The 16,223-nt window shown below is 41.3% G+C and overlaps 2 protein-coding genes across 3 annotated transcripts in view; both read right to left on the minus strand.

Moving 5' to 3' along the window:
• RFTN1 (raftlin, lipid raft linker 1) overlaps positions 1-9,211 on the minus strand; it is a 96,507-nt gene extending 87,296 nt beyond the window's left edge. The window contains exon 1 of one of the 2 annotated variants that reach the window (XM_058833288.1): positions 8,885-9,211. The gene's annotated coding sequence lies outside the window, so the exon portion shown is untranslated. The remainder of the gene's footprint in view (positions 1-8,884) is intronic. The other variant, XM_058833287.1, reaches the window with a different exon arrangement.
• Positions 9,212-9,911: 700 nt separating this feature from the next.
• The window catches only part of DAZL (deleted in azoospermia like), a 32,769-nt gene continuing 26,457 nt past the window's right edge, over positions 9,912-16,223 (minus strand). The window contains exon 11 of the mRNA XM_058831061.1: positions 9,912-10,013. Coding sequence (XP_058687044.1) covers positions 9,912-10,013 — 102 coding nt within the window. The remainder of the gene's footprint in view (positions 10,014-16,223) is intronic.

The raw sequence follows: 16,223 nt of genomic DNA on the forward strand, positions 1-16,223 counted from the left end.
AAAACCTTGCTCAAGTTCACCATCTCCAAAGAGCTACTTGTAAGCTTACGCCTAAGCTCCAGCCCCAAGAGCTTAGAAAGTTAGCAAAATATATATCCCCAAAGTACTTGGAAACTATTTGCAGAAAATAATCTACATTTTTATTTCTATTTAATTTTTTAATTTATTTTATTTATCCCATGCTTTAATTTTTATAAATTTTGTCCCTCCCTCATACTTCCTTGTGAAATCATTCTTATTAATAGTTACCAAATCCCTTGCTGAATTTTGCTATGATAAATGCGTTCAAGTCCTATTCTGCCATTTCCTAGACAGGATCTCTGCTCCCTTCATCACCCCACTCACTCTCATTTGCATCAGTGTTCTCATTTCTCTACATGAACACAGGTGGCCATATGCTCAAAATGAGATCTTAACAAGGCTTATGAAAATAACATTCATGCTTCCCTGTCTCTACTGCAAATAATACACCTACTACACCTAAAACCATCATTCACAGCTGAATCATCACATTCACAGTTTACTGTCAACTTCCTAGCAGACAAAGAACATGTTTCTTCTTATTTTTATCTAAAACAACTAACTGAAAAGTTTCCAACTCATCCCTCATAACTTTGCTCTATTCCTTCATGCTCCTACTGCTCAGTAATAGCCTCACACCATTCTCCAGCATCCTTGGAAGAAGGAACTGGAAGTCTTTCTGGGCTAAACAATGCCACCCACCTTCTTATCATGTGCAAAGTCCATAAATGCAGACCAACATCATCCTGCAAAGTCCCTAATAAATAGATCAAAATAGGACTGAACAACACATCGAACCAGAAAAAAAACATTTGCTATAAAAACCTCTAGCATTGAGAAAAAAGAATGATGTGTCATTTGTATTCCTGAAGTTTCAACATTTGGTGGACGCATCCAGCAAAAAACAACCTTCCCTCATTATTTTGAAAGAAAGGTAAAAGCTACTTTAAGAATTTCTGTCAATGAAATCAAGATCTGCAGACTCTTTTTTTAAAAATTTGGAATTTAAGGTTAAAAATCCTCATGATCTTTTTATGTTCCCAAAGTGATATTTTCCACTTTTTTTTTTTTTTGGTAATGACAACTATTACCATTATAAGACTACTCTTTCATATATACAGCAGTTTCTTCTTTTGCCTGTGCAAAATTATTTGCTTCAGTCTAAAAGTTATTTAATATATTAACATGTATTGCATATTAATGAGCCTAACAATATACTAGGTATTTTTCCATGAACTATAATGGAACATCTAGCAGTATACTGGTGCCAGTGATTAATTAAGATAGCAGTAAGTGTTAGCAAGTGTACCAAATTTCTTATTTCAGTGATGGCCCAGTAATTCTTACCCGTCATAAGTACACAGCATTTTGTAAGGAAAAAAATTCCATTTCAGAGGTCAGTCCACTGCAGTGCCTGCAACCTTTAGTTGTACAAATAGTTTGAAATCCACAGAACTCTTAGACAGTGATGGCTGCAGAAGGAGGCCTTGGGGACTCTGCATTTCACATGGCAGAGAGTTTTGCATTCTTTCCCAAACTGGGGCGAAAGTGCTAAAAAAATAAAAGCCTGTGCTTCCAGAAGCAGCCATGGACACTCTGCTGTGCACCCCCTCCACCAAACATTTTCTCAGCCCTTTGGCAAACAATTCCTTCACCCTCACTACCCACGTGAGCAATGACCTCTGCAAACAAAGACAACCCACAAGTCATTCAGCATGAGCTACCTGCCCACTTGGGAATGGACGGAAAACACGCTTTTTTTTGTTATTAATTCCCTGAGTGACTGCTTCCTAGATGACTGATTTTCACCTTTGTGCTGTTTAGCTAAAACTTCAAACAGTATCCTTGAGGATAAAGGCTTCCTCACATTTTAAGTATAGGCAATTATGTTACTTAAAGCTTGCATATGGAAAATGATGATGAAAATAGATGCTTTCACTTGAAAAAAATGAGGGATCAGGGGAAAAAAAATAATTTTCACGAAATCACAATCTTCTCCACTATAATTAAAATGCAAGTGCTACAGCAGCAGAAAACAAATCTTAAAAAATAAAGTTCCTACTTTAACAGAACTAATAAGTATGAACATAATTCCACAGAGGTAAAGTTTTCTCAAATATAATGATGATGTGTGTATGACAAGTCATCACTCAAGCACCAAATTCTGCTCAAAGTTATCCCACAAACGTCCTTCTGGGACAGCTTGCTTTATAACCTTTCAAAGGCTTTTAACATCAGTTAATAACACCTTTCTTTCATTTGCAGCAAAGTTAGTGCTATTCAGAGTCTTCCCACCATCATCTAAAAGTATCTCCTTGCTTTTCACTTAAAAATCTACTTGTCAACAAGACATTATTCACCTTCTTAATTTTCTACATTGCAGTTATCAAAGAGTACTGTAAGAAATGTTCATCACTGATGCGTTCAAATCTAAACCCACTTCAATGCACATTTTCAGAAGGTATATTACTTTGCTTTAAGACATGCTTAAGGTGACCATACGACATAGATTTATCCTGGCTTTCCATACCTGCACGTGAATTCCACTTTTATTCATATTAAACCAAAATATTATCACTAATACTCACTTTTTAGTAAATTGAAAAACAATCCTTCAAAGACACTGCCAAATTTTCTAATTATTTTTGCTCTGCAGTAGGTTCTAAGACAAACACTTTCTTTTTCATTTATGCAGAAATTAATTATCAACTCAGAAGTTCTATACTTAAAAAAAAAAACTTGAAAAAGTAACATTTAATAAAGAACATTAACCACTAAAATTATAATTTAGCTACAGGCTTTTACAATTACACATGCCAGAAAAATTAATTCTGTCCACAAACTCGCTTAGATTGCAAATTCATTTTACATGTGCTCTATGATCTTGCTGATCTCAAACTGTTCATGTGTTCAGCCACGTGATAAAACCAGAACTGAAACCCAAATCTCACAACAGATTGGGTTTTTTTAGTCTGCATCTTCATTTTAATTACGTAAAGCATCAAGAATAGAAGGTATGCTGAGTTGTAGAACAACAGCAAAGCCTAGTCAATTAATTCCTCAGTTTCTCTTGTGAAGGACAGCAAAGGCCTTCACTGGTTAGGAAAGGAGCAGCATGTTTCTACAAACTGAATACAGAGTTTAACCCAGGATTCATACATCCCAAACACCCAACCCACAAGCTGCAGAATAAACCTCTTGCTGCCACCTCCTCCTCCCCAGTATTGTCCTGCATTGTATACTTCAGGAGCAAAGGAGTTCTGGGGAGCATCTGGAAGTACAGGCCAGAAACGCATCCCAGCATGTCAAATGACCTGCCCCTGAATGCCCCTTCTCAATACAAGTTTTATTGAAACCAGTACCATCCTTTCCCATGAAAAAAAGCCCAAAAAATTACAACAAATTCTAGTCAACAAGGAAAAAAAAAAAAGCCAGCAGTATTTCTACTTTTATCACCACTATGATCCATGAAAATGAATGTATCTTGAATGTATCATAGCAATTTTTACAGCTCTTTTCAGAGATATGTCAAGTTCTGAACTGATGATCTCTGAACCTCAGCTTTGCTAAAATACCCTCTTGCAGCTTGAATTTGCTTTCTCATATTGCTAGTGTGTGTTCAAAACAGATGAAATACAAGAAGTTCAGAATTAGCAAAGAAAAAGGATAAAATAATACCATGTAGCTAACAACTTAGTTTCTTGTTAACAGAGCTTCAGGCCCCAGGATTCCTTTTCAGAAGGAAAAGAGCACAAAGAAAAGAAGAGAAAACAATAAAACCCTTCCTTCTATCTGATTTTCTTTTGGGGGTATATTGGGGAACAAATGAGGCTAATTTTCTGATTTATTGATCCATCCTTTCATACAACCTATCTCCGAGGAATAATAATGAAAATTACACTGAAATGTAACAGAGCCACATGGCTAATGGAAGCTTGAATAGATTACCAGAATAAGTAATTTAAGGGATGCTTATCAACTAAGTACATATTGGCTAAATAGTTTATTTCAACTAATCAATGCATAATGTCAATGACTGCTTAGAGGGATGATTTGAAAATAATTCCGAAACAATTCTTTTAAATACTTATAATCTTAGAGTCAGCTGCTAAGTATATAGCATTAGACTGAATATTCTAGCAAATGTGTAAGTGAAATACACTACCAGCTGAAATAGGAACAAGGTAATTTTAGTACTTACAATGGCATCCAAGGAAAAAGTGCTGTATGGAAAATTAATGCTTGTCAGCTTGTTTTTAAGCAAAATTAGTGAGAACAAGCTTGCATTAACATATTTAAAGCATTTATGGGCCAGGACTAGTGAACGTATTTGTAGCTTTATCATGAATTAATTAATTTTTTAAAATACATACCCTAGGTTACTGCTAACCTTTTCACAAAATATAGAATATAGTATTCTTACTGATGAATGCAGCAGCTGGAAAACAAGATAACTGCAATGTATTAATAGGTGTTCTCTCTTGATTTTGGTTAAGACCTTTCATCTTCATTCTTCCTTCCAAGGGTAATACCTCAAAGGGATGCTGGAAGGCATTTACAAATAATTACAGGACTTCACATTTGTTGTGTAGTAATGAGACATGCTTATTTTCTTAAACCCTCACTCCTGCAATCCTGACCTTTCCATTTTCAAAATAATAAGCACTTCATTCTCAGTTCACTTGCTGGCATGTGGTCACTTAATTCTTGCATCTTTCCCAGTCTATAGAGTGTTTAGTCCCCCACTCAGCTTTAAACAAACCCTGAGAGCGCTTGCAAATTATAGTCAAGCCCCTTTCCTAGCTTAGTTAAAGCAATGAAGCAGAGGAGGAATAACAAGGCAAAAAAACCCAGCATAACCAAAGCAGAGAATTAAAAGCACCAGACCTGACAAACTGGGTGTACAGGTAAACAAAGAAAGCAGAACAGGATGCCAGGATGACCCTTTGTCAGTTCCCAGAAAAAAGCCATGCTCCTGACTTCTCATTTTTCCCATCCTGACTTACCACTGCACAATCTTTTTTTGTGAGATTACACCATCTAAGAGGGAAATTCCTTACCAAGAGATACCAACTTAGTCTTTTTTTCAATAGTATTACCAACCAGGAAGATATGTAAGCATATATTTAATAAATACTGCAACAATTTTTATTTGTGTGGAGGGATTTGTGCTTAAGTAACTAATGTTTACCAAAAAATTTGAAACATTCTGAAAAACTTATAGATACAAGGAACAATTACCATAAATCAGTCCCATCCACTGTCAGATATTACAGCTGACCAGTTTTTTTTCACCACATACTTATGAATTTGACCAGTCCTGTCAGGATTTTAGACTTGAGGCTGATAACTAAATCTCAGCTTACAGGAAGGTTGGTGAAAGAATAATCCCAGATTTAGCCTTTATGATTGATTTGATTTAAATTAAACTACAGAGCAACCCAACTAAATCTGCAATTACAGTTTTCAATTTCAAAAAGCAAATCTTAAAAACTAAGGAATTCATTAGTGAGACGAACAGGAATGAGCAATCGGAGGATGTAAGCACAGGGGAGGTCTGGAACATGTTTAAACTACAATATGAGTATCTGCAGAACTTGGAACCCAAGGAAGTGACAGGAGAATTCATAAGAAGGTTTCCAGACACAGCGAGATGAATTACCTAATAAAGAAGGAAATGTAGAATAAGCAGAGAGCTTAAGGGACAGGAACAAAGTTCTGCAGAGGAACAGTCTCAGATCAAAAAACATCAGCATAAAATGAAATGTGCCAGAAGCCAAGGCAAGCTGGAGAAGCCAAAGATACCACAACTCAACAGAAGCAGAACACTAATCAGGACTAATCTGGATTCATACCAAGAATTCTGGAGGACCTGTCATGATGAACTGCAGCCCAAATTTCTAGAATTAAAAATCAAACTATTTCATTGGGTTTGGTACTGTCTCCCAGGGAAACAAGAAAATGTACTGACTACACAAAAAAACAGTGAAAAACATAATTTGGCTCATTAAGACAATTGCTAGTCTAGCTTCCAGAGTTCCTAAGCTTAAGGAAGAAAGCAAAGTAATACATGAATACAGTTTCAGTAAAGTTAGAACAGACTACCCTGACAGGTCTTGTAAACACAAGTCACAAAGAAAGCACAGCACTAGAATGCAGCATGTCAAATAACATGCCACCGTGATAACATGATTGCAACAAACTCTTATTAGGTACTACTGCTCTCATTTCAGTGCTCACACCACCAGTTTGGACTCAACTCTGCTGCCCTGCAGAAAATACTTTGCTCTGTGCTGTCCCTGGACCTGCAAGTCACCAGGCCACCTCTGCAGACTCCCTGCCACCAGCCACACTTAAACACCTCTAGGGAAACAGAGCTGGTTTGTGTGGGTGGGTGTGTGTGGGCACATGAGCAACAGGGTGGGAGGAAGAGGAGCAAACAAGATCAGAGAGAACTGGTGGAGAATTAATGAAGAACTGCACTAGTGGTAGGGAGCAATGTGAGGAACAGTAGGTTGGTGGGAGACCCTTGCTTCCCACATCACCCTGTAACACTCATCCAAAATATTAAATACTTGGTAATACCATGATGATGTCTTTCAGTAAAGCAAAAAATTCAGATAATACCATATCTTTCTACATAATACTTTTAGCTGGTGTATTTTTTGGTCAAGATAACAAAGTGTTAATGTCACTGAACAATGCACAGGTAAAATTTTGCCAAAATACCATGTACAAATGTGAATGCTAAAAAAGACTTAGAGAACTACTATCAAGAACATAAGAAATCACAGCAGCTTAGAAAATAAAGAAAATGAAGACTGAATTAACCTGACAAAAGCATGCACAGGAATGTTAGATATGAACCCAACTTTCTTTTAAAGTTAACCCCACACCACTCTAAACCCACAGAAAACAGGCATGAGAAACAGATGCATATTGCAATGTATGCACAGCTGTTTAATGACAGTGAGTAAAACCATAGTAAAACACAAAATTACACACTTGATAGTGCTATGTTTACTGCCTTTTGCTAGTTTGCCTTAGAGTAGAACCCCAGCCACCTGATGAAGGCAAAAAGTAAAGTAGATCACTAGTGCCAGGTCTGAAGCTGTGGGATCTCACATGAAGCTAGGTATAGAATAATAGTTATGTGAATATTTTTTACTTACTTCAAATAGAGACTTGATCAACTTTGATTTTTATTCTTCACAAGTCTGTGACCCCAGCTTTTCTACCACAGAGTCTAAGGCAAATTCATTATATCCAATATGGTATTTGTGTTTCCTAGTACCACAGCGCAGAACTCCCTTAGGTATTTAATCACAGCTGTATATACTCATTTCATGCTTCCTTCTCAGACTGGGGAATGCCAACATTCAAGACGTGGAAAGCCCCTTGTCTAACTTACTTGAGGTTAAACTAGATTCCTACAATAACCCTTCATTCTGAGACTTTTCTTTTTCCCTAGAAAAAAAAACAGAAATTAAATACATGAATGTGACCACTAGCATTGTTTTAAAGAAGGTTATTGCCACTAACTTGCTATTCAATACCAGGACCTGAAATGGATTGGATTCATTAAAAAAAAAGCAAACATAAAAGCAGATGAATAAAAAGATCTCCCTTTGTAAGCTAGAGGCCAGCTACATCTTGATAAGGTTATTCTCCTACAAAATAAATAAATAAATAAAAATTTTTAAAGGTAATTAAAATTTAAGCAGTATACAATCAGACCACAGCTTCCAAACTTAGGCTGAAAACATTAAAAAACATTATGCCAGGTATAGTTATATTTTTATTATTTTCAATGCAGCAGTATCCTTAGCACACCCTTACCAAGACTCCAGCACCACTCCCTGTCCTGCCACACAGCAGCCTCTCATTCAGCTCGGTCTCTGGTCCGAGCCGGGAGCACTCTGGAGGGAAGCACGCTCAGGCATAATGGAGAACAAATGTCTCCTATTAATTATTAGACTAAGCCGAAAGTATCAAAGAAGAACAGTAAAGTCCATCCAACTAAAACAACTAAATTCCCCTTTTCCAGAAATACTCGGGCTGTAAGAAGAGGCTGTTGTGATAAGAATTCAGATAAACCTGAGAGAAGAGAGACGTACTTCACCCAGACGTACAAATGCTGAACCACTGTCACCCTGCCTCTTTATCTTGAAAGCAAACCGTGCTGAAACAATATCAAGAACTTGAAAAAGCAGTAGAATTAGAAAACAGCGACTGTAAAATCCCAGACCCCAGCCAGCCACACGATGGCACGGCACCGCCGCCTCCAGGTGCCCGGCATGTGAGGAGCGGCGCCGGGCTGGGCGGGCAGGCGGGCGCCCGCCCGGCTCCCCTCAGAGCTCACTCCTCTCCCGGCTCTGCCTCACCGCGGCGGGGGCTGGATGCGGACAACCATCCCAATAGCTGGAAGCGACTGCCGGCGATGCCGCCTCCGGTCCGCCCCGGCCGGGAGCAGCCCCGTGGAGCCCGGCAGTCTCCGCACCCATGGGCTGACAGGACGGCACCGCCCGCCAGCTCCACCGCCCTCCCGGGCGGGCTCCGCTCCGGCCCCTCGGCAGGACCGCAGCGAGCGGACCCCTTCAGAGCAGCTGCACAGCCCGAAACCCGTCCGGGGAGCGGGCGGAAGGCAGTGTGTCCCCCCGCCCCGGGCTCCAGCAGCCCCTCCGAACCCGGGAACGCCGAACAGCCCGCGCCCGGCTCCGAACTTCGGGAGCCGGAGGTCCAGGACGAGTCGGAGCCCAGGAGTGGCTTTCCCCGTTCCGGCGCGCCGACCCTGCCCAGCAGCAGCCCCCTCCCGCCCCCTCACCAAGTTTGCCCGCCGAGCCGGTGGGGTGCGCGGCAGTACCTGGGGCAGGCAGCGGGCGAAGCGCAGCCCGGTGGTGCTGAAGGATGCCCGGCGGGCGGAGACGGCCGGCCCCGCTGACAGCGTTTCCTCCTCCTACTCCGGCTGTCGCCCGTGCCCGCCCGCCGCGCTCCGGGGCCGCTCCCCCTTCGGCTCCGCGACAGGGAGGTGCCGGGGCAGCGCCGGGGCAGCGCCGCGCCGCCACACGGCTCCGCCGCCCGGCACAAAGTTTGTGCGACGCAGCCCGGAGCAGCGGCTCCGCTCTCGCTCGGCCCGGCCGGGGGCCGCGGCCACTTCCTCTTCCTCCGAGCGGCGGCGAGAGCCCCGCGCCCAGCCCCAGCCGCGCAGGGATGGGGCAGCCGCGCTTCCCGCCCGCTCCAGCGGCACAGCCCAAAGGCGGATTGCTCCGCCCGCCGGCCAGGGCGGAAAGTCCCCCACGCACTGCCCGCCTCAGCCCCTACCCCGGCCCCGGCCCGGCTCCCCTGTGCTCCCCCCATCATCGATGATGGTACAAACTGGGAGGAGTGGCCGATACCTCGGAGACGTGTGCGGCCTTTCAGAGGAACCTCATGGGTTGGGGAGTTGGGCAAAGAAGAGCCATCTCAACTTCAACAGTGGCAAATGCAGGGAGAAATAACCACATGCACCAATACAGGCTTGGAGCCAGTCTACTGGAAAGCAGCTCTGCAGAGAAGAACCTGGGGGTCCTGGAGGACAAGTTGTCCATGAGCCAGCAAAGAAGCCAAGGGAATCCTGGGATGCCTCAGGAAGAGCATTGCCAGGAGGTCAAGAGAGGCAATCCTGCCCGTCTGCTCAGCCCTCTTGAGGCTACATTTAGACTGCTGTGTTCAGTTCTGGGCTCCTTAATACCAGACACACATGCAACTTCTGGAACAGGTCCAGCAGACAGCTACAAAATTGGTCAAGGGTCTGAGGAATCTTTCTTACAACAAAAGCCCGAGGGAGCTGGGCCTGTTCAGCCTCAAGAAGAGGCAACCAAGAGGAGAGCTCATTCATCTGTGTAAGATATCTAAAGGGTGACTGTGAAGAGCATGGAACCAGGCTCTTCTTTGTGGTGCCAACCACTAGGACACGAGGCAAGGGGCAGAAGCTGATGTACAAGAAGTTCCACCTGAATATGAGGAAGAACTTATTTACTGCACCAGTGACTGCACACTGGAACAGATTGCTCAGAGAGGTTGTGGAGTCTCCCTCACTGCAGATATTCAAAAACCATCCAGACACAATCCTGTGCCCTAGGATGACCCTGTTTGAGCAGGGAGGTTGGACCAGACAACCTGTTGTCCCTTCGAACCTGCTCCAGGTCAAGTGAGTTCAGGCTCTCTCAGCCTCTCCTTGTAGGACATATACTCCATCCCTGGCCTTGTTGGCCCTCCACTAAGCTTGTCCCAGCTTCTTGTCAACAACTTTCTTGGCACTGGATTCTGAGAGGGGAATGACATACCTGGACACAGTATGTGTTCTACAAGAGCCCTAGTGAGTGCCAAATAGCTGAGGATAGTCACTTTTTCCAAGCTACTGGCATGCTATTGTTATCTTTGTTGGCTGTGGTCATGCTGTCTACTAGCATGCCCACAGCCTTTGCAACAGAGCTGCTACCCAGACAGGCAATCCCAAATCTAAATCTCTGCAAGGTGCCCTCCCTTCCCAGAGGCTGAATGTTTACCCTTGTTAAATTTCAAAAAGTTTATGCTGGCTTGTTCTTGAGCCTGCCCAGTTCCTTTCTGGATAGCAGCCCAGCCCTGAAGCTGCTTGATGGCACGTCAGTATGCAGCCATGTGCAAATATGGCAACAGTGGATCCTGTCATCTCCTCCACGTCCTTGAAAAACATGTTAAAATACAAGAGGATCCCACTTGCTTCTGTCCTCCAGGCAAAGTGCAACTCATTAAACTGCAACTGTCTGACCCTAAGTACGCAATGAGCTTTTTACCCACCTAGCTGTCCACCAACCCAGACTAGAGAGTCCTAAACACATAAAAAAGTAGCACAAGAACTATTGCCTAACACCTTACTAAAATTGCCATAGCATCAACTACCACCCCTATGCCTGCAAATGCCTACATTTTATCAAAGGTGGCAAATATTTGTAAGGCTTGATGGCAAAGAGAGTAGCTGCTCTCAAGGCATCAGTCAGATCTTCCCAGCACCCTCAGACAGCCCAGAACCTCAGCCCAGCCAGATTTGTCCAGGTCAAGTTCTCTGAAGAATCCCTCTCTCGATCCTCATCCATTGCTGGTAGGTATTCGCTTGCTCCAATCTTGCCCCCAAGTGCACGGTTCAGGCCATTGAGGCAAAGGCAGCTCTGAGTACATCAGCCTTACCTGTGCTCATGTTCAACAGCTCTTCATGTTCCTTTTCCAGCCCCATACTGTTAACAGAGCTTTTTGAGAGCAACATGAGATTCCACAAGCCCCTGTGTGTCTACACCCATCCCTACACGCTTTGATATTTCTGTAACTCCTTCACTATAAACCTGTTCATGCTTCCACCATGATATCCTTGCCATAGATGTTCCCCACTTAGTGTAGCTAGTATCCCAATGCATCAACATGGTTTCCTACTTAGATGTCATTCTTGTATTGGGAAAAGGCTCCATTAAAAATCTGCCTGGTTTCCTAGGCTCCCTTCACTTTTCAAACCTCCCTTGCATTTACCAGTTCCTCAAATAAGCCAAAATTTTCTCTCTTAAGTCCTGAGTCACAATATCCTCACTCCCTTCAGGATCTTGTACTCCATTCTGTGATCATGCCTATAGCCAGAGTTACCATCCTCACATTCCTAGACAATTTTTCATTGTTAGTGGACATCCATTAGTGCAACACCTCTGGTTCAGGATATCTACAAAAAAAGCTTCTTGAAATTTGCGGGATCACTTACATCCCACCATGTTACTCATCCAACTGGTAAGAAGCTTCACTCCTCTCCAAGAATCAGGATCTGTGACCCATAGATGTCACAGAGCTGCTTTTTAATCATCTCTCATCAAGAGTTGCTGGTCTGTAATCCACCACAGTCACCCTCTGATCCTTAGTGTTCTCAGCCAGTCTGACTGTCAGTCCAAGAGCTCCATACACTCCAGCTGCTCTTTTTACAGAGGGGGAAACCCTCCACCCCCATCTTCCCTGTCTCTCCAGAAAAACATATATCCATCCCAAATGTAATGCTTATGAACCAAATCTGGGACTTTGTGCACCACCTTCACTGTACTTCCCCTTATTAGGCCAGAAACCTGTTCAGCATCTCCTAAAACACCCTTGACTAGTACATAAACTGCTTGAAGTCCTTGTGCCTAGCAGGCATAAATACATTTGCTACAGCTGGCCCACTTAAGAACCTCTCCCTACTGTGTAGGTGCATAAACGAAAATTAAATTATGTAAAAATATATAAAGCAAGCAGTACATTGGCACATTAATTCCTTCCTAAGTGCAGAATATTTTTCTATTAAATGCTGGTACAGTGATGGATGACATCTATTTGAAAGTACTCCCCCCACTTTTCCCTCAAGTGCCATCAGGGAACAAAAAAATTTCTTCAGTGGCTTCAAGTCCTCTTAACATGCAACTATCACCATTAGAATGTAGTCAGTAGCCAAAATTGTAGCATCAACACATTGGAAATGAAGAAATCAAGGTACTTTACTGGCACTGGCACTAAACTATGAAACAAACCCAAGCAGTGCATTTTGTCTGGGAACTTTATTCATTTCCTTCTGTATTTTGGTTTTATCCTCTCCATTTCTTTTAATTATACACACAGGTTTTCCTCTTTCCTTGTCCTCCATCATTTTTCCTCTACTCATTAGTTTCTCTGGCTTTCCAACCATGTGAGAAAGCAGCATGCAGTCACATCAGGGTGCCATGTAATTGAGCTGTTTTTCTAATACTACTGTTAAAGCATATGGGGAAGGATTGCTAAGTGTGTAAGGAGAAGTGATAGTGCAGCTTTCCCTGTATTGTAAACACATCGGGTCAGAGATGGCTCCAGAAGGAACATCCGAAGCGCCAGACCTTGCCAACACCGTAGAAATTGCAGATCTACACCTTAGGGATCAAATTGAAAGAATGTCTGACAACATTGAAGACCTTTGCTGGTGCAGACTCTTCTTGGATACATCAAGGAAAGCAGAAAAACAACATTCCTCAATGTCTGTAGATTGTTATAAGGTCCTGTACAGATGAAAAGTGTTTCAAATTAGTGTTTACAACAGGTCACAAAGCACAAACCTAGGCACTACCAACCATTTTTCCACTGCCCACTTCATGGTCATGTGTCAGACATGACTGCAAACTTACAGACATCTCATATGAGATGTTCTGATGCACCCTTTCAACCTGGAATTCCTCTACTCAAGCATTACATACATGACCCATTAGGACAGTCCTGCACTTTTCAGTAGAGAAAAATTGGAATTGAAATCTGGTTCCATAAGAGTTTTGATGCTAACATGTTTTCCCGTGACTACAAAAGTATATTGGAGAAGCAGCAGATTGATTACCTGAATAGGATACCTCTATTATCACCTATTTAGGTGTCCCAATATTGAAATTATGTAATTCATGCAAGTTGAAACATAGTATAAAATCTAAAATGATGATGTACATCTAAACTATTCTTTTTAGATTACCATTGTGAGAATTTCAAAATTCAGTTCTGGCTTGCTATTGTTCATATATTTTTTTAAAGTATGTACTTTAGACATATTTTGGGGCTATTTGCCTCTTTAAGAGCTATTTTGTAAAGACTTAAGATACAATCTAGAACTTAATCTGTAATAGATATTTCATCTGCATTCCAAAAACAAACAACATTCTTTCCATGAGAAATCTGATCAACTTGAAAAAAATCCTACACAAGTGCCCTAGACATTTCAGAGTTGTGGTGAAAATTATATATAAACACACACATCTCTCTGAAGAACAATAAACTACAGCAAAACAGTAGAGACTTGGTAATTAAGTATAAAATACTACTCTAACAACCATTTAACAATAAACAACTGAAAGACCTTATTCCTTTAATCAACAGTAAGATGTTGCCCCTAGACACTCCATTAGGGAATATTAGTTTGCCCTGGAGTTAAAAAGAGCTTTAAAATGTTTTATTTCTGTGTCTAGTCAGTGTAATCTCTGGTAAATCCACACATTTATAGCAGTGCAGAGCTCTACAACCTCCTGTACCACAAGCAGGAGTGATCACATTTTCTATTTGCACTTTGTAGTCCTGGGTGCAGCTGAGTAAGGCAAGTTCAGCATAGGTGTAAATTGCTACTGGTGGGATATTGAAGAATTCTACTTGGCCAAATATCTGTGTTTATTTTGGCCTAGGCAGAGATTACATATCTTTAAAAGCTGCATGAAATCACATGCACAGCATTTCTGTCTTGTGCAAGGTGTTTCTAGTTATGCCACTAGGAAACCACTTACTTCACTATTCCAAGCACTAGTTGATCAACTAATTGGGAAAGATCCACACTGGTGTAAGTCAGTTGTTGGTTTGTTTTTTTTTTTTGCATGACAGTGCAATGCCACTTGCTGTTATTTTTACTACAAACTTAGACTCCAGTATTCAAGGTAACCACATCCCATTTTGCTAGTTTTCACACTTGTGTGAAAAAGACTTAAAGCTCATTGAGAATAAAATTTGTCTCCTCTGTCAAAAAGCAACAGACACCTGCTACATCACATTGAACAGGATTTGGAAAAACTTAAGTTACTTCTGATTGATTCCTGTTAATGAGAAAGAGATACCAAAATATCAGTAAAGAAAATTTGTTTTATTTGTCTTCTACTATGTAAATGCATGGTTAAGATCTATTGAATTTTTTTTATTAACAAGACAAAATATGAAAGAAAATGCAAAATCAGAAAAACTAGGCTCCATTTGAGGTAGACAAGTCATTTAGCATATTTTCCTCATTTATTGTTACTGTTAGTTTCAGATTACCACTGCAAACTGCTGTGAAACATCTTAATTACTCAATGATCAGACCTTTTTTTCTTATTTGCTGATAAACCACATTTTTGATTTCTAGTTTGTATTTGGGTCCTGTAGTAGAAAGTACCTCTGTCTTACCAATGCTAAATATATCATCCCCTTGTCCTCATTTCCATTTCCTCCTCAGTTGGTACAAATTGGCATGATTGGTAGGGAAAACCATTCTTTCAGTGTTGCACAATTCCACAGTGCCAAGCAAGCTGCCACCTGGTAGCTCCAGGAAAGGATCTGTAACTGTCTGGCCCATGTCTGGTTCCAATTTGTTTTTTCCAAGACTCTTGCACTTGCAAGATCTTGAATGTCTTGTAGCTTTCAACATTTGAGTCTTCAACAGATTGAAGCACTCCAGACATGGAGGTGATGATAAGCTTGAGTGGAAATTTAAAATTTCAGTTTTTGATGAACTCTTTTCTTACGGCAAAGAAGTAATATCATCGGGTGTTATTCAGAACTAAGCCATAGTTTCTCAGAAATACCAGGAAAACTGCTTCCCAATCTGGAGAAGTTAGACAGACTAGAAGGCTCTGGAGAAGTCAGATCTACAGTGCTGCTGAAGAATCAGACCAGTCCCCAGCTGCTAGTGGTGATGGTGGTATAACCCTTTCTGTCCCAGCAGCAGTACACAATCTGACCCTTGCTCAGAAGCAGCAGGTACTTTTGCCTTTCCAGGGTTCCAGAGCAGGGAGGCATCCTACGACTCAGACTGGCTCACAATTTTAGCCCAATTAGTTATTGAAAATAGCTCACATTTTATTTTCCAAGGAAACTAACTTGAAGCATGAGTCCTACCACTATAGCATTTTAATGGCACAGGACATTTTTTTGTTTTGTTTTAATTATTATTAAAGTGCTTCTATTGTTCATTTGAAAGCAACTACTAGGGAGCTGCAGAGGCTAGATTTAATTAATAATCAGTCTTTTGGTTGGAAGCGCTTTCTGAAAGCTGCATTCTATAATCTTGAAACCTAAAATGCATTTATGGACATAAACTTCTGAAGACTATACATAGTTATATAACATTGTGTGGATGCAATTTTTCATATGATCATTACTGACAAGATATGCCTCTGTACAAGCAAGAGGAAAATTGTGGCTACATTTAAGAATTTCTGACAATTTATTTAATTCATCCCTATTTATTTTGCCTTTCTCGAATGTTTTAGTACACATCTGACAGATCTAACACAGATTTCACATTCTCACCTCATTAATAATTTTGGTTAAATCCAAGCTGTAGAAGAACCTTCAGAAACAGGAAAGATATGCCCTCAAATAGCTGCATATAGAAGACCATTGTCCAGAGAGAGAGAGAGAGAGAGAGA

This window comes from Poecile atricapillus, chromosome 2 (assembly GCF_030490865.1).
Source record: "Poecile atricapillus isolate bPoeAtr1 chromosome 2, bPoeAtr1.hap1, whole genome shotgun sequence".
In the NCBI taxonomy this organism is placed as follows: domain Eukaryota; kingdom Metazoa; phylum Chordata; class Aves; order Passeriformes; family Paridae; genus Poecile; species Poecile atricapillus.